The 19,258-nt window shown below is 43.0% G+C and overlaps 1 protein-coding gene across 3 annotated transcripts in view; it reads left to right on the top strand.

Annotated features, from left to right (window-relative positions):
- The first annotated feature begins 506 nt into the window (after window positions 1-506).
- The window catches only part of meis2a (Meis homeobox 2a), a 65,570-nt gene continuing 46,818 nt past the window's right edge, over window positions 507-19,258 (top strand). For 2 of the 3 annotated variants that reach the window (XM_084044334.1, XM_084044333.1), the window contains exons 1-7: window positions 507-1,129; window positions 1,685-1,917; window positions 2,795-2,936; window positions 3,456-3,506; window positions 4,239-4,289; window positions 4,833-4,982; window positions 14,855-14,969. In XM_084044334.1, the coding sequence (XP_083900460.1) occupies window positions 1,118-1,129; window positions 1,685-1,917; window positions 2,795-2,936; window positions 3,456-3,506; window positions 4,239-4,289; window positions 4,833-4,982; window positions 14,855-14,969 (754 nt within the window). In that variant the 5' untranslated portion in view covers window positions 507-1,117. The remainder of the gene's footprint in view (window positions 1,130-1,684; window positions 1,918-2,794; window positions 2,937-3,455; window positions 3,507-4,238; window positions 4,290-4,832; window positions 4,983-14,854; window positions 14,970-19,258) is intronic. The other variant, XM_084044335.1, reaches the window with a different exon arrangement.

Below are 19,258 nucleotides of genomic sequence, written 5' to 3'. Positions count from 1 at the left end.
AACCAGGTCTATGAAAACAAGCCCAAAAGAAGCGAGTCCTTCGCCCTTTTAAACATATACATTGGCTATTTGAAAATAGCCGATCTACAAGCTTACTCCCTCCTTGTGAGCTTGTAGATCTGCTAGTTTCAACAACAACAACAACAACAACAACAATCTATTGAAGAAAATTTGAAAAATGTGGAATATTTTTTAAACATTTTAATAACACAAATCTTGTATGGTTGGGGGTCCCCCCCTGGCATTAAAATATTTTCAGATGGGGGGGTCCGCAGCAGACAAATACATATTAATTCGGGGGTCCTTTCCTTGACTTGCCATGAAAATGTTTGAGAAACATACTCTGCATATCACAAGGTTTTGGTCTCTCCTCTCCTCTCTCTCTCTCTCTGTGGAGCTGCTATGCTGCTGTAGGACTGGCTATGGCCACACCGCTACTTCCGGGATCCGTCATTTCATTCGCCCACCGATCAGCGCTCTGCTCGCTGACTCCGTTCTATAAGCAAGCTAGCAGCCAACCTGCCAACACTCGCTGACACTCACTCATCTCAGAACCGCGAGATCTAGACCAAATACCTTACGGGGGGGAAAAGCAAAAAGATCTCAATTGCAATCTCTTAATTTCTTACTGCTTTTTCCTTTCTTTTTTTTTTTTTTTTTTACAGTAATAATAAAACAAGATAGCGATCCGGAGGCATAAAGGAGGAGACGCGGCGGACTTGTGCGGGATGAAAACGGGGCTAAAAAAGATTCATCCTCTCGACTTGAACATCATCGCCGACCATCATTCATTCATTACCTTGACAACCTCTGGCTTTGATTGACAGCTGGAGTGGCAAAAAGCCATGAGACACGACAGTTTAGTTACATGCAGGTTGTTGATGGGCCGATTGTAACCTTCAGTTTGGCGCATTTTTTTTTTCTTTTTGGAGGAAAGAGGAAAACAAGAAAAATTGCAAAACTCTCCTGATGCTACCGCTTCAACTGAACCACATTGGCGAATAGGAGAATTCGCAAAAGTTGGTTGAAAAGGGAATCTTTACCACTAAATCACTTTCTATACGGACTGGGATATTAAATATACGACACATTCAGGAGTTTATTGGAGCGCAGCCTGATGGCGCAAAGGGTAGGTTTTAAATCTCCAACACTTACCAATACAAATCCACTATAGCATGGCCTCTATGTCGCTACCCTCTTGTCAGTCGCGGCTAATTTACAAAGTATTCATATCTAAGCCGGTATATTTGACATTTTCTCAGTAGCCTATACTCTTCAGGCAAAGTGACAGCCTCTGCTTAACCGACAGCCTCCGCTACACTCGTGGAGCACTTTTACACTGGACTCCAAACTAATTCGGTGTTTTACCAAAGTAGCCTAACTCTCCTGCGGGGATACCGAAGTTTGGAATGTTTTTGGTAATAACAAACCTTATCATTGTATCTGAATAGTATAGTTTGGCACGATGTAATGCTTTCTGCCTGTGTAGTAGTCTACGAGTATGGCTATCAGAAGAAAGAAGCCTACACTTTTAGTCTCTTTCAGTAGACTAGTTATAACTTACTATTTTGCGTGTTATATTTTAAATAGCATGTTATTTTGTGCTCATTGGCCACATTTATGAACAAAAAAGCAACTATACAATACGGGCACCCGTTGACTTTCTTTCTGATTTTTATTGCAGTACGATGAACTGGCCCATTACGGTGGGATGGACGGAGTGGGAGTCCCGGCATCTATGTACGGGGACCCGCATGGTCCACGGCCGCTTCCCCAAGTCCATCACTTGAACCATGGACCACCGATCCACGCCAGCCAGCATTATGGGGCACATGCCCCCCACCCTAACGTTATGCCCGGCAGCATGGGCTCCGCTGTGAACGATGTTTTAAAGAGGGATAAAGATCAAATTTATGGGTAAGTTGGCAATAAGCACACCCCGTTACCCATTTAGTCTATTTTAAAGTTTTGAAGAGAGGATTGTAATTGTTTAATTTTCTTTTCTTCCCTCAACTTGAACTTTAGCGTAAACTTTCTGGACGCCTAATTAAAATTTATACGCCTAATTTTAGGTCAGTGTAGTGTGCTGGAGGTATACTTTTATGCGCTGAAGCGAACATCTCCAAACCTATAGCTTGAAACTACAAATAAAACAATATGCAAACTCAGTCTGTTAAATTAACAATAAAGTTACCAGCAACATATGTAGGTTATAATATGAAAAAATAATAATTTTAAAATTGTAGTAAGACTGTGGGAAGTTTGGTTTTGCCTAAATATTAGGCTACTACCTTGGAAGACTAAAAAGTGTTATCGCCTGTATAGGGTATTTAAAAAAATGTTGCTGATTGCACAAACCTTTAAGATGTTTTTAGACATAAAACACATCACACAGACAGTGCGTTACAATGCATTGAGTATACAGCTTGATAATAAGGGATAAATTGCCAGGTTAACTCGCAGTGTTTCGGTAGGCTATATGCATTAGAAAAAGCCATACTCGGATTATTATATACAGCGTCATTTCAAAAGTATTTAGGCCTATTTTATCTTGAGTGTTACTTACGGCAAACTATAACCAAACTCTACATGAATAAATGTATTCATACAGAGTTTGGTTATACTAGCAGTAGAAACTAACACTATTACAAATGAAGAACGTTTGTAATAGTGTTATTTTCTCCTGTTTTTTTGTTTTTTTTTGCGTTACATAATATAGTTATATCAGGCATTGTTGCACCGGTATGGCGGTGCTGTGCAGCGGCTAGAAACAGACTGTCTCCTCTCCTTGCAGTCACCCTTTATTTCCCCTGCTTGCCCTGGTCTTTGAGAAGTGCGAGCTGGCGACGTGCACGCCGAGAGAGCCCGGAGTAGCAGGCGGTGATGTCTGCTCCTCAGACTCCTTCAACGAGGACATCGCGGTCTTTGCCAAACAGGTCACTTGAAATAATATATATATATAGTTTTTTTTACAAATCCTTTTGAGCAGATAATGGCAGCATGTAGACAAGACCAATATAACAAAGAGGTCTGCAATTTTCTGACACAATCAACACAATTGACAACAGTAGAAAGTAAATAAAGACAAAAACTTGAAATAATATTTGACAATTTAGATCATATTTTGTTCTGTGTGGTTGCGTCATGATACATATGAGAGTGTACAAATGGAACCAAATGGTTCCATTTGTACACTCTCATGTGACACATAGTCATAACTTTCAACCGAAATGTAGGTTATAGGCTATTTGAAAAGAATTGTCTAGGCAACTTTTCTTTTTTGTGTTAGAAATTATAGCATGTTTTCTATTGTCAATTGGTTGTCGTTGTGACAAATGTATACAATTCAGACAGGTTGTGTAATTTATCAGTTTGCCGTACTTGGATAAAATAATAAGAACGTATTTGCACCACTTCATGCCAAACTAATAATTATATTTGGTGTGTTATTTTAGGTCAGAGCAGAAAAACCTTTATTTTCATCAAATCCAGAGTTGGATAATTTGGTAAGTGCACTGTTTGAGCTTAATTTACGTGTAGGATTGGTTGTCAACTTTATAGGCTACTCTGTTTGGTATATTTCCATTGCATAGCCTACATTATATAGTAAATAAGTGAGCATTTGATGCAAACTTCAGCACACATGTTACATTGCTTTTGAAGTGAACAAGGGTAAGCTTTGAGGGGTCTCGAGTGGTACCGTATTGTGCTGCCAACAGGAGGCCGAGAGAGAAGCTCCTGATAAGGGCTAAACGCTCGGCGGGCAGCCGGTGCGCTGGTCACTCATTAGAGGCTGCGGCCACACTGGCCGCTGTCAGAGCTTCATGTACATGGGTTTAGCCTATATCCCACAAGTGACCATGCAGACCTTAATGTATAGTGTCGTATCAAAGTCAAGAGTGGAAAGCACATTTTTGTATAGGTTACATTAGTTTATTTCTTGCAATACCATACAACCAAATATTATGAATACATTGGGAAATATATTTTGTTCTACCTCCTTGCTTTTACTTAACCAGTAAAATAAAGTGAATTGTATATAGGCCATCCTGTTATAGGCTATGTGGACATAATAGTGTAAAAAATAATAATAATAATATATATTATATATATATATATATATATATATATATATATATATATATATATATATATATATATATATATATATATTGTAATATGCTTTTAGCCTTTATTTACTGATGTAAAACATGCTCCATTTTTGTTCACCCTTTCAGATGATACAAGCCATACAAGTATTACGGTTTCACCTTTTGGAATTAGAAAAGGTAGGCTGAATGATATAATCCTTGGTTTTGGCGATGGATTGTTTGACCTATCCAATGCATGATGACAGCTGCACAAATACAAACATTCAATTAAATGTTGTTGATATAATTGAATACATTTGAATATTCAGTGTTGTGCATTCATAGTCATAGCCAAAAAAAAAATGTAAGTGTCAACACGATTATATTGTGAGAAAGTCTTAGGTTGATCACAATAATGAAACAAGTTACTTTAACCAACAATTAATGCAGCTGCAGTGACTTAAATTGATAAAACATATAGAAACCTCTTTGCACGTGTTACACATCCTTATTGATCTAGAGATTTAGTTTCAACTGCTCATTATCTCTGCAGCTTATGGCATGCTGTTTATTTTCTGTCGTTCAACTTGTTGCTCCAGTCTCTGGAGAATAATAAGCACTGAAACAATTTCACTATTGTTTCCTTGCCTTGGCCGATAATGCTCCTTAATTGGAGTTATTCTTGGACTGACTGCACCGTTTCCACATCCTGAAAAAAAATATGTTGTCCTTGTTCTATAGGTGCACGAGCTCTGCGACAATTTTTGCCACCGGTACATCAGTTGTTTGAAAGGAAAAATGCCAATAGATCTAGTTATTGACGAACGGGATGGCAGCTCCAAATCAGATCACGAAGAGCTGTCGGGATCTTCGACTAATCTAGCAGATCACGTAAGTGAAGTTGCTTCATGTTATGTTCTTAATATCTGCTCTTGCTGCACGAAGTTGTCTGCCTGCGACGTGCGTCGGTTCTGTGCGGCGCACATGTGCACGTTTGGTGTTGTCGATATGGGCCAATTATACAGCGTGTGAGTGGCCATTTTTGTCTCTCCTTGAAAAAAGGAAAAAAGTGGAGAAAAAAGGAGCTTTGTGTTTTTTTTGTGAGGACAGTCTGCATTACTTGTGCTTTGTGTTAAATTATGTCAACTTTTACTTAGCCTTCGTTCAGTATATGTGACCCTGTTGTGCCACAAGCAAACAGTGCAGCTCTCTGTTCCGAGAGGAGAATTTTGTCGATCGATGTTTTAAGGTCAAAAGCTAGATGTGATACAATGGAATGAGTTATTGTTTTAGCCTTTTGATTGGGGGCATTCATGTGTACATAATGTGTGTGTGTGTGTGTGTGTGTGTGTGTGTGTGTGTGTGTGTGTGTGTGTGTGTGCGTGCGTGCGTGCGTGCGTGCGTGCGTGCGTGCGTGCGTGCGTGCGTGCGTGCGTGCGTGCGTAAATCGCCCCCCTGTGCATAGAGTGTTGCACATTGACTGAAAACGCGAAGCAATTATCTGTTACGCAGGTTTAACGCTAAAGCAGGGTATCAGCAGCGAGCTTTAGCTGTAGGCCAATATTAAAACAGAAAGGGGCTTTATTTTGGTGTGTGAGAGCTGGATATATTATGGCCTGTGTGTGCGTATAAAGCTGTGGATTTTGCTGCAGAGGTGGAGAAAGTGGTGGCCTATTCAAGTGGTTCTCAACCTGTGGGTCGGGACCCCCAGGGGGGTCCCCACATGATTGATTTTTTCTTTGGGGGGTCCCCAGATGACAGTGAAGTGATACTTAAGACCATTTTAATACCTTAAAAAAAGAAAGAAAAGAAATCAGACCATTACTGCATCAGAAGTAGCCTACTCAAAAACTATACAAACTGGTCAGACATTGGCCAAATTGTCAAATGATATGAGAAAGAGGCAAAAAAATAAAAAGAATAGCCGATCTACAAGCTCATTGTGAGCCTGTAGATCTGCTATTTTCACAATATTTATCTGTGGAACCAAGTCGAAAAAAATTGAATGCCTCAAATCCTACAATTCCAAGTGCTCGTCCAAGTGCTCGTCAGGGTGGGGGGTCCCCAGTTCAAAATATGATTATTATCAGGGGGGGGGGGGGGGGGGGGTCACGGCCTGAAAAGGCTGAGAAACACTGGCCTACTCAAATAGATCTTAAGACCAAAGGTTTATTATCAACGTCAAGTTCACGAGGCATATGATGGCTCGTCTTGGAAGGCCTTCCATCGCTGTTGATGTTAATGTGTTTAATTGTTTCGTATTGATTGCTGAGTGGTTTGCGCTGCAGTGGCTTTCTTTCCCTCCTCTGCGCCCGTTTTATGGCCAGAGGCTCCATAACGCTGAATTCAATTATATGCACCTGAAGTACAGTGCCTTTAAATTTGAGGATCGATTCCCTGGTTTAAAACGTGCATTTTTCGGTGTAATAAACGTAGCCTCTTCTTCGGTCAATAATATGGGACGGACTGACAGTGAAATATTGAGCTGATATCTGCGAGTTATTACGTTGTTGCATCCTGGTGATAATAACGCTATTAAATGTTTTGGTGGAACAAGAGAGCTACTATCGCGACAAAGTGACTATAGTTAATATCTCAGCAGCACGAGTCCATGAAGCCTATTATGAATTAAAGCAGATTTAAGTGTTATTATGCAAAGTCACTGCATCAGGTCTGGTCATATAGGCCTAATAGCGGCGGATTCCCTTTGAAAGCCCGCCGCGTTTATACAGGACTGTTCAGTGCACATGCAAGGTGAATTAAAACACAATTAGAAGTAAGATGCCAGTGTGGGGGGATGAGAAACCGTCAAAATGGCAATATTGTGGAGCCTCAGCACAAGTGTAGAAATGAGGCATGCTGTTGTTTATATTGTAGAGATTAGATAAACTAGCCTGTTTAGTTTCATGGCAGATGGCTGATACTCAAGCCAATTTCCAATGGTGCCTTGTTGTGCCCAGACCTGAGCTGTGTTACCCGGTCACTTGTGAGAAATATTTTGATAATTAGAAAATTAGACACGCCAATAAAGAAAATCAGGAGCAGCAATAAACAAACCTGGAGGTACATGACAAGTCATTTATTCTGGGGTGCTTGGGACTGACCACTTGGTCAGGAATGTATATGTTTTGGAGGGTTTATTTGTTTTTGTTTTTTTGTGGCAGTAATGGATATTATACTCCACCTTGCTGTTGTGCTGTGACAAAGCAAGAAGGTGGTTGTGCGATTTTTGTGTGTGCCTTGTTTACCAGAGTGAAATCTGAACCAATAAGTGAATTTGATGGCTGTGCAGTCCAATTATCAACATTCAAATAATGAAATGAAATGCACTCTGACTTAAACCAACTGGGCTATGTTACAGTGTTATTGTATAAATAACAAGGAATATAATGCCTTATTGTTGCACATTGTGCGTGTGTGTGTGATAGTGCTCATAGAAGTTAATAATGCTTCAGGAATGGTAATATTACTCTCAGAAACTGAAACTACTGAAGTGAAAATAATGTGCTTCGTGCAGTGGCACGCTTGCACAGGGACTGTGTTCAGGTTTCCATGTACAGTGTAATCAAGGCCTGTAGTAAATAGTTAACTCCCTCAGCTGTAATTTCCATATGTAATTGAAATGGGTTGAGCTCTGTGTGCCCAAAATGTGTTTCGAATATGGAAACAATGCATAAAAACTGCGAACGACTGCAAAGCTATGCACTAGGATGGAAAGCAATCTCAGCCTGACTTGTATGCCATTTATTTATTTGATTATTTATTTTGGCTGTGTTTCATTATTCATTTCTGTCCTCTCTCCTCCTTGAAGGGAGGAAGGCAATATGATAGTTAGATATGCTAATTTATTTAGTTAGACTCTCTCACGTCCATTTTTCTTTGCTTTGATATGCATTTTTAATATATAGCCCTGGGCTACATCTCATTTGGTGAAAGTTGGTCTTGCTGGAGATGATGAGGCTCTTCACAGTGAAGGAGGCAGCAGCCCCCATTGAGCTCCCCCCTCCTCTTTCCCTCCTCTATACCTGATGGCAGAGCCTAATAAGCAGAGTTTTATTTACACTTGAATGCTGCATTGTCTAAGAGATGCTTGGATTATGGCACACTAGTAGTCATAGGGGATGAGGCCTTGCTGACACTGTTGATTTCCTCTATTGGCTTGCTGTGACGATCCAACACAGTAAAATCTGCAGTGTTAATTTAACTCGGAGAGTGTACAAATGTAAACAAATAGACCCACATGGGTCCATTTGGTTACATCCATTTGTAAGTCTCGGAGCTTGGAGTTACAAATGGATAAATGAACACTGAGGATTTTTACTGTGTAGCTCAGTTGGCCATCACAATATGAGCATAGGAGCCCTCCACAAGTCAACACAGCCCCCCCCCCCCCCAAAGAAAAAGCATATGATGACGTTCTCCTACAGTTAAAGCGAAAAAACCCTAATAAAAAATTAACTATTAGGCGCTTTCCGGATATGCACAAATGATTGGCACAGTGTGTGGATCAATTTTTACATTTTCAGAGTTAAATGAACACCACAGATTTTACAGGGTGTTGTTCATCAATGGTGTACTCGTTTAGCTTTTAATTAATGAAATGTCTATCTTCTCTTCTCTACATCCAATTAAGGAGGCAAATAGAATTAATAGTTGCTGAATATTATGTGTTCTAATGAATTAGCCTTTGTGCCTTCCTGTGCTATTGTACTGCATCTTTAGTCAAGCTGTACCAAGGAGGTGCTCTCTCTCTCTCTCTCTCTCTCTCTCTCTCTCTCTCTCTCTCTCTCTCTCTCTCTCTCTCTCTCTCTCTCTCTCTCTCTCTCTCTCTCTCTCTCTCTCTCTCTCTCTCTCTCTCTCTCTCTCTCTCTCTCTCTCTCTCTCTCTCTCTCTCTCTCTCTCTCTCTCTCTCTCTCTCTCTCTCTCTCTCTCTCTCTCTCTCTCTCTCTCATTGCATAGTTCACAGATTTACCTTGAAGGAATATTGAGGGCTCTGGGGTTGTGGCACTGTGTTTTGCAGAGGTTTTCTACTGGAAGGTATGGCAAAGTAGTTCCCTGTTGAGGTTACGTGTAGGTTATCTTGGCTCTGCACAGCTGGAGTGAAAAAAAAGAAAGAAACAGACTTCTGTTTACATTCAATTCTCCAGCAGAGGGTCTGGCTACAATAAGCCACTGGTCAAATGTGGTGATGTCACAAGTTTAGTCAAATAAAGGCAATTGCTCATCTTGTGCACACAATGATTTACTGTGTTTATCATTTGAGATGGGAGCTCTGCAATGCTGTCTTGGCGCTGTGTGTAGAGTGCACAAATAGGCCCTCGCTCGGCAACACAATACAACTCTGCCTCCCCGCGTTCACCCACAGCCAGCCGGGCCTGAGGCCGAACCGGGGCTGGTGAACCGTGGAATTTCTCAGCTTTCGAGGTGTTCTAATTCAACTAGCTCCCCTCTCCTCGCTGACTGGCTATGTTTGGACCGCCTCTCCCCCCCCCCCTCATCCAAATGGTGTATAGTTGAGTTGGAGCGGTCTGTCTTTTCCAGACAATTGTTTTGTGATGGTGGGATGTCTGGCCGTACATTTCCTATTTGATTAGTGTTCAGAGGCTGGGCCCTGTTGGCAGGCATACCTAATCACCACCACGGCTAGAAAGAGAGTGAGAGAGCGAGAGGCTGGGCTCACTTGTTGCGTCTCCCACCCTCCTTCCCCTTAACTGTATGTTTGGTTATTTACGGACAATGAGATAAGTATGTTGATCTAAAATTGAAGGCAATACATACTGTCACAGCCACTCATAGTGTACGTAGGCTGAAATCTTTAATTGAATATTATTAGAAATATTAGAAATGAGTACCAGTAGAATTATATGTACTAGAACACACGCTGTTTTTACAATCTCTACATTCACCAAAAATACCATTATGACACATTGGGACCTTGTAGGGCAGCTATTTTTGGTGAAGATATTTGGTGCAGAGGAAAAAAAGTACAAAGCCGACCCATGGTCAACTAATTATTAGTTCACTAAATATAGAGGGTTTAAGTGGATAGCTCCAGAGAAAGTTCTGAATGATTCACACAATAACTCAAATGCTCCCATCTATTAAAACACACTGTGGTGAATTATTAGCCACTTAATTAAGGACTCTTTATATTGTGGGTGTTGTAAACATGTAGCCCTTGAATAGATGTGCACCTACACTTAAAACGTCTTACTTTTCTAAAGCGACTGTGTATAATTACGTGTTCAACTCAACAAAAATGTGCGAGGAGGTTTTTAACGGCTCATGCCGTGTGGCAAGATGTGTCTTGAAATGTCAGCTAGCTTTGTGATTTATGATCCTGTATGTTTCTGGTGTGTCAGCAATTTGGGACATGTTCAGCACAGGATCTCTCCGGCTGCTCCTCGGAGCGGCAGGGCTACGCATGCATGCACATACACACCAGGGTAGTCATTCTCAGCCTGCCTTACACTATACCAGTACACCGACAGATTTCCTCTCCCCTCCCTCTAGGTTCCAGGGGAATTTGAGGAAAATTCAATGATGCCGCTAAATCAATTTTATTTGAAATTCCTAGGGATGTAGGCAGAGAGAGGAGTGAAGGAGGGGTGAGATTGTGCTGTGCTGTGCTGGGCCAGGCAGGTGTGTGTAAATGAGAAAGGGGGGACAGCAGCGATGGAGACGTGCAGCCCCCCCCCAGCTCTCCTGTGGCCTGCCGGTACAAGCCCCCCCCATATTGTCTCCTGCTTTTATATTAATTACAACTTGTATTATCAGCCGCCACTCGCTAACCCCAACAAATAGAAAAGGCTGCCCCTAGAGACTGCGCTTCCTTTGTATCTTATTTTCCATCTAGTCCTATTGTGCTGCCTTCGCGTGGATGTGCGCGTGCGCGTGTGTGTATGGGCACATTTGCACGTGTACACATTTGTGTGTGTTTGTGTGTGCATGACAATGTATGGGTGTTTGCATCCTCCTTATGGTAACAGTGCTCTTTACCACAATTAGTGGAGAGCATGGAGAAAACCATGTTTGACTCCTAATTATGCGCAGCTTCAGGGAATAGTCACATGGGCAAAAGGCTTTTCTTTTTGCCTCAGCCTCTTTCTTTTTTTTAGGGCTTCTTCTTCTGTAGGTTGAAAAAGTCTGTTTGGATGCCGTGTTTTTTTTTCACAGATTGTTTGAACTTTAACAGACCCAGGGGGCTATGACAAAATGTGAGTGTGTGTGTGCGTGTGCGTGTGCGTGTGCGTGTGCGTGTGTGTGTGCGTGTGCGTGTGTGTGTGTGTGTGTGTGTGTGTGTTAGGAGGTACGGTGTCTGATGATGCACACTCCATACTGTAGGTTGGAGAGGTCCACTAAATTATTCATAGGGAGGAAAGGCTGTTGCTTTTGTCGCCTTGATGAGTGCGGAAAGTTAACGCCATTGTTGTGATATTTGTTGTCTGGACACATGGTTATGGATGAGAGGTGTGCCAACTGTATAAAAGGGGCATGAAATATCTCCTGTATGTGACCTACTAAAGGTAGCCATTGTGTTTTTAAAGGCCATATGTATATAGTAGGCTACAGTCCTTTTTGTTTAGCATATAAGAGACAAACTTAACATAAGCCGTATCTACATGCATCCATGATAGTTTCCAGTCAACCCCATAGAGTAGCAAATCATGGCAAAATGTAATTCCCTTTAACACCATTAGCTGAGGTGTCTTTGAATTTAATTTAGTGCAAGAGCCATTAAAAATGACACATTACTCTGCAATGATAGCTAAATTAAGTCCTATCGATTCAGCCGTTGCATTAAAGCCATGCTGTGGCATTAGTTAGCAAGTGAGTATGTGCGTGTGTGTAAGAGAGAGAGAGAGAGAGAGAGAAAGAGAGAGCTTGCACAGTCTCTCAGGTCTGTCTCACTGGAAGTGGGTGTCTCATTGTGAGGAAGTAGAAACCAGTCATTTTCTTCCCTTGGAACAACAACAGCTCGAGTGCAATGGGCCCAGCTCTGCCTAAATACATAATACACCCTGGTAGTTTGGCCTTTTCTCCCCTCTTGCCCTCTCTCTCACTCACTTATTCTCTCTGTCTTTGTCAACCTCCCCTCCACCGCTTCATGACATTCAGTATTGAGGCATAAAGAATGTGTTCTGAGAGGGTTGATGTGCTTTTCTCACGTTTGCACTGTCTCTAGGCATGGTAATATAAGCTATACACCAAATGATGGACATTTGCCATGAACAGAGGTCTGCAAACCCATGAAGTGTAACCATGTGCCCTTGATCAATGGCCCAGGAGGTGAACACATCACAAATTGCCCATCCCACTTGAAGGAGGATGCCTTTTCTGCCCCTCTTCACTCTGGAGGGCTAAACCCATGCGGGCGCTATTGTTCGGCCTGTCTCCTCACCCCTTCTTCTGAGGTAATTCTCTGAGTTCTTTATCTGATTGCCATCCGGTGAACAGCTGACGCAGAGAGGGTCTGGAGTGGAGCGGAGGGGCTTGAAGGGCCTTGTGTGTTTTCCTGTCTGCTGTTTTCAGCTCTGAGCTGTTTGAGAAAACAGCCCTCCTTCCCCCGAAAAACTTAGCAGATAAAAGGGCCTCGCTTGTAGGCATAGCAGCAGCAGCCATCGCCTCTGCAGCAGAAGCAACAGCAGAACACAAGGACCGGGGGCACCCAGGGGAGCCAGGCAGCCGCTTGTCTTATGCTAGCCTCGCTTTGCCGTGCAACAAAAGCTCCACTTCTCTCCAGGCTCTATGCTGTCTGTCCTCGTCCATAACAGCTCACTCTGTCTGGGGCACCGACACAGGCAGGAAGGCAGGCAGGCAGGCAGGCAGGCTCCTCTCTGGCGGGAACTGAGGGAAAAGAGTTCATCGGAACGGCACTGAAGTTGGGACAAAATGGTAAAAAAAAAAAGTCTCCTTCTTGGAATATTCTGCGGCATATAGGCTACATTTTCCCTACTCTTTCATATATATATACTGTATGTATGTGTTTGTGTGCATTTGAGGGAGAAGAAGAAGAAGAAGAAGAAGAAAAAAAGCCAAAGCGGGGACTGAGAAGTGGGCTGAGGTTTGTGGGAAGCCTTGGTGCAGGCCTGTGTTTGTTTGGCTTGGGCTTGGCTCAAGGGGGCCGCTGCTCGCGGGGCCCCAGACAACGTTGGGCTCACGTTAGCCAACATTTTGTCATCATGCTCAGGTGACAAGTTAAATTGGGATAGACTAGCTAGGGCTGAGTGCTGTGAATGTGTATGTGTGTCAAGTATTGGGGGTGCATCAGTACTGTGTGAGAGGTTGATTTTAGTGTGTGTGTGCGTGCGTGCGTGCGTGCGTGCGTGCGTGCGTGCGTGCGTGCGTGCGTGCGTGCGTGCGTGTGTGTGTGGGGGGGGGGGGGTGTAATGGATGACGTGGTCAGTCTGTCTCTCTGGCATGAATGGCAGAGGAAATTCCACCTCTAGCCTGCCTTCGTGTGCCACTGATAAAGCCTTTCCTGTACAGTAGAAATCCTGTTTCGTTGCACCGACCAGCAGGGCACTGGGAATGACCAGGAAAGAGAGAGAGAGAGAGAGAGAGCAGGAGAGTGAGGGGATGAGGAAAGTCAACTTAAAAGTACATACTTAAGACACTATTTTATTCTTCTCTTTGAAGTTAACGGTTGGAGATTTTGTATACTTACGTGTGTGTGTGTGTGTGTGTGTGTGTGTGTGTGTGTGTGTGTGTGTGTGTGTGTGTGTGTGTGTGTGTGTTTGTGCGCGTGGGTGTGTGCGTGGGTGTGTGCATGTGCGTGCGTGCATGCATGTGCTTTTGCGCATGAGTTCAATGTGTATTTTTACCTAATGCTTTACGATGACATACTGTAATTGTGTGTGTGTGCGTGCGCGTGTATGTGTGTGCTATTGCATGAGTTCAATGTGTATTTTTACCTTATGCTTTACGATGACATACTGTACTGTAAGTGTGTGTGTGTGTGTGTGTGTGTGTGTGTGTGTGTGTGTGTGTGTGTGTGTGTGTGTGTGTGTGTGTGTGTGTGTGTGTGTGTGTGTGTGTGTGTGTGTGTGTGTGTGTGTGTGTGTGTGTGTGTGTGTGTGTGTGTGTGTGGGCGTGTACACATTTCTGGCAGATTAGCGGGAGAATCACTGTCATATCTTATTTTCATTTTGACAGTGGTAATGATTAATGGCGGTTGTGGTGTGTTTAGACTTTTTACCTCTATATTTCTCACTTGACACGGAAGTCTCAATTGGCTACGGTATAAACTAACCCGACGGGTCTCTGCCATATGTGTTTAGACAATTCCTCCCGAGTGCCCTGCCTTGCAACGCTCAAAATCAGACACCACATTAGCCAGGGCTGCGTTTTGCTCTTATGTATTAATGAAACAGTTTGATTACAGTGTTTAGACTTAATGCTAGCTGCTTCAGTGCATTAAGGCTCTTTCTCCTCAGCGTTTGATTGCACGCTGGCATTGTTGATTGTGGCGCTGGAGGGGAAACGTGGAGCGGAGCTCTCTGCCTTTGCTTGCAGAATGTAACATGGCCAAGGACCCTCACAGTGCCTGTAGACTCTTACAGATGTCACTCTCACGTTTCCAACATACTCATGTGGTCTTACTCTCTCTCTTTCTCTCTCGAACCCCCCCCCCCCCCCCCAAACCCTCCTCCTTCCTGCTCTCTCCGCTCCTGGTTTGTGGTTTGGATGGGGAATGTGGATGGATGGATGGATGGATGGATGGATGGATCCCTCTCTCGCTTTCTCTCTTTTCAAAACCCCAGAACCCAGCTTCCTGGAGAGACCACGATGACGCCACCTCCACACACTCGGCCGGCACGCCAGGGCCCTCCAGCGGGGGACATGCTTCACAGAGCGGTGACAACAGCAGTGAACAAGGTGAGCCAGAACACACACGCACACACGCACGTGTACGCGATGTGCACGAAATCACACAAACGCATGCTGACACGTGGGCACACAAACAAACTTGATGCACACACTTAAACGTGGGGATTATACACATATGCACACATGCACATATTTATACAGGCACACATCCATAGAGGATATATTAATCATCATGCAGTGGGATTTTGTTTGAGTTGCCAACACACCACTTTAGTCTATTATGAGAGTTACAGTGACTTGATCGGACATCTACTGTACCATACAATCTAAAAACCTTTTGCACTTTAGATTATCCTGTCCTTTGACTGGCATTGATGTAAACATATTGCCACACCACAAAATGAATAGACTTATCCACTGTTACACTCACACCCAAATACATAAGTAGCATCCACTGTAATATACTAGCTTATTGTAAGGCCTTCCAAATTACAGCTATTTAGGGCCAGGGTTGAACAACACTCTTAGAAAAGCCGGTGATTAATAGGATATTTCTGCCAGTTCTTGCTTGCATTTAAAACATATTAACTTTGCTAGCTCAACAGCCCATAATTACGGCTCAGCAGGGCTTGTGTTTTTTTATCTAGCTAACCGAACCTGCCAGACAAAAATAATGCATTTAAAATCATTTCTACTTACTGCAGTTAACTGTGCAAATCACATCAGTCCACAATACAGGCATTTAACAGGCTGCAGCCTATAGATGTTGACGTTCACATTGTCAATGACATTTGGGATTTGATTTGTGTTTAGAGGCTGTGAGTACATACTTGTACACGAACACAAGTGAGAGAAGAGACTCCGGCCTTACTGAATAATGTAGTTATCAAAGCCTTAACTACAGCCTTATAACTAAAACAACTTTGTTGATCAACTCTTGGCCTTTCCTATCTCGTCTTCCTAGCGTTTTGAATGCTCTCTCTGGTGAGGACAGAGATCTCCTTTCACTGGCGGAAGTGTGTGTGTGTGTTATTGTGTATGGGAGTGCGTGTGTGTGTGTGTATTTCCGTCTTATCTCTGGCAGTGTCCAGGGTTTTGCATGAAATTTCATCACGCTGTACACATGCACGCGCACACACACAGATACACAAGCACCAGCTGGAATTTCAACTGGAGGCACTTGTCATGTTCAATCAAGGCTATCGTTTTGTCGATAAGTAATCAAAGTTATCGATGGAATGTGTGTTCTGTGGTGGGGCCATTTTAATCATCCTCTCCTCCTCAGTCAGTAGCAACAGTTGGAGCTTCTGGGCCATTAATGACCACAGACTGAGGGCCACAGCAGACCTCTGTGGTTGGCTGTGTCAGGACTAGTTGGATCACACGTTGCTCTCAGGCTTGGCCGGGGTAGGGGGCATTAACGAAAGCTCACATGGTGATTGTGGGTGTCGTGTGTATGTATGTGCGCAATAAACCATAGTGAGGTGGAGCCCTAATCATTAACCTAAAGCAAAGCCTCACGCACTAGAAAAAGAAATCAAAGGAGAACAGCTGACGATGATGACGATGATGTTTTGATTTGGCAAACTGACCCCCACCCCCAGATGGTAGCATGGAAGATAGCGACTGCAAGAGAAACATAGAGGGGTGGGGGGGGGGGGGGGGGGGTTGTGAGAGAAAGAAATGCACTGCCTATTGATTATCTTACACACATAAGTACAAGTGACCTGTAATCCACAGAGCACTTATCGACTCCCCTCCCCACCGTATCCAGTAACAGTGAATCAATACGGGCCAAAGACAGTTACGGTATGGCACTGTGTATACTGGGCCAAGGCAGACCGGGGCTAGATCAGGACTAGACTCAGGCCTGGACTAACACCAACAGGGGATCTACAGTAGATAGTAGACACTAAATGATCTGCAAGTCCACTACCCAGCGGGAAGCCTTGTATGACCAAGAAACACATCAGACAGAGGCAACGGTACAGGAAAGATGACAGGGGAAATTAGTCTCTTTCAACCTGGCATCCCTATTTTGGTTATATTTTGGAGTTTTTTCAAGGATTTTCAAAAATATTCCCAATCTACAAGCTCACAATAAGATGCAACGATTATATACCTGTGAAGAGGCATAAAATATGTCTTATGTGGTTAAAAACAAGAGGAGGGGAGAGAGACACCACAACATGGAGGTGAACAAGGATGAAAAGTATTGGAATACAAAAGAAAGTAAAGAGTGTGAACATGCGTGCGTGCGTGTGTAAGACGGAGAGAGAGGTAGAGAAAGAGAGAGGGGCATCTGATTTAATGGTCTAATGAGGCCGTCCTCCAGTCAGTTGTTTTGCGTGAGGCGTGCTCTGACCTTTCGCTCCGCTTGGGAGCCCCGCCGCCTCATTTTTCACATTCTTGCAATTACGTTAACGCTTCAAGCGCTCGCTGACTCCCGACTCTGGCCCTTCCACTCTGACAGCCCCCCCCACCCCACCCCACCCCCTCCTTTCTTACTCTCCTCATCTCCTCCACTCCACTCCACGCATGAACTGCATGTCTTATCTCAATACGTTTCCACATAAAAAAAAGCCGTACTGTAGCTCACACCGTCGAAGCCCACGGCTCACGAGAAAGTGAAATGTGTGCTTCACTTCAGTAATGGGGTCTTTAACAGCTTGGCCCCTGTTAAAAGGGGTGACGGTGTGGATCTGTTGAGGTGGACAGAATGGATGGGCAAAAGAGAGAGAGGAGAGCTTGCACGGTTTGGGTGGGTGGGAAAGAGATGCCTCACACAGGCACGAGTGGTTCTAGCATTTGGGGGATTTCCATCTGTAATAAATAAAACTATAACAGCATACACACAACAAGCGAATCATATTTTCTCAGGCCATGTGGAGACGGTGCATTTGACTACATTCAGATCATACACAGTAACATTTTGACTGTCAGTTTAACCCTGAATACTATATCAGCCCCTTTTGCCTTTTTGATCGCACTCCGCCTCCACTCCAGGATTTGAAACTTTTCATCTATACGGAACACAAAGTGTGTTGGAGTAGAGACTTGACAGACAGACAGACAGGTTTTCAGCTAGACTCCACTCCATGTTGGCAAAGTACCCCCTTTGACAACACGTGTCAACTGTTAGGGAACATACTACAACAGCATAAAGTATAGCATATAGTATACAGTATCGCAAAAAGAAAATGTTATAGCACTGTACATGCAGGACTCGCGCTGTGAACAAAATTCACATTCACAATCTTCAGCTTGTATCTCGAGCATCGAGCATTTGCACTGAACCCGTGCCAGAAAACCATTTAACCAGTGAAAGAATATGTGTAGCCCCTCTCTTGCAGAATAATTTATTGTCGAGCTGTAAAGCGAGGTGAAGCATGCTCATGGCTGTCAGTGGAGGTTGCCAGTTAAGGTTTTGACATCAAGCAAAAGGACTGCAGCACAACAACTCAGGCCTTGCTAACTCTCCTCCACCCAACCTCCTTAAAGGCCCCCCTCAGAATTTGAAAATATGAATTATCACCTTCAGGGCAAATTCTGCACTCTCACTTACTGACTCTAAGAGAATGACTCCCTATGTTTGAGCTGAATAAACAGAACTTTGGTGGTGAAGTGGAGGGTTGGTTCAGAGAGGCATTAAGAGTATATCTCTTTTTAAGTAGAGCTCACCAACACACAATAACTTCGCTGGCTCTGCTCTGCACATGGATGGATGATGGATGGGTGATTTTGTTTTGTCGTTGAACACCAGTGTACAACGCAATTATCTTAATGGCATCAATCCAATGCAGTGAGTGATAGAATGCATAGATGTTGGTAGCAGCATAGGCAGCGATGGAAGAAGTACTCACATGTTATACTTAAGTAAAAGTAGCAATACTGCAATGTAGTTATACTCTGCTACAAGTAGAAGTCCCGTATTCAAAATGTACTTGATTAAAAGTAGAAAAGTATCTGAATTTAAATATACTTAAAGTACAAAGTAGTACTCATTGTGCAGAATGTCCCATTTCAGAAGTTCAAAATGTATTAAAAATCTTTTGAAAATAGACGATCTACAAGCTCACACATTGTGAGCTTGTAGATCTGCTATTTTCAAATGACCAAAATATATATATGGCTGAAGTGGTTAGTGTGTATTGTAATAATAATCAAAATCTACAAAGTAACTAGTAACTAAAGTTTTCATATAATTGTAGTGGAGTAAAAGTACAATATTTTCCTCTGAGATGTAGTGGAGTAGAAGTAAAAGTATTGAAAATTGGAAATACTCCAGTAAAGTAAGAATTCCTCAAATGTGTACTTGAGTACAGTACTTAGTTACT

Source organism: Gymnoscopelus microlampas (genome assembly GCF_963454915.1).
Source record: "Gymnoscopelus microlampas genome assembly, chromosome: 20".
Taxonomy (NCBI): domain Eukaryota; kingdom Metazoa; phylum Chordata; class Actinopteri; order Myctophiformes; family Myctophidae; genus Gymnoscopelus; species Gymnoscopelus microlampas.
This window is presented reverse-complemented; position numbering and strand designations above follow the sequence as displayed.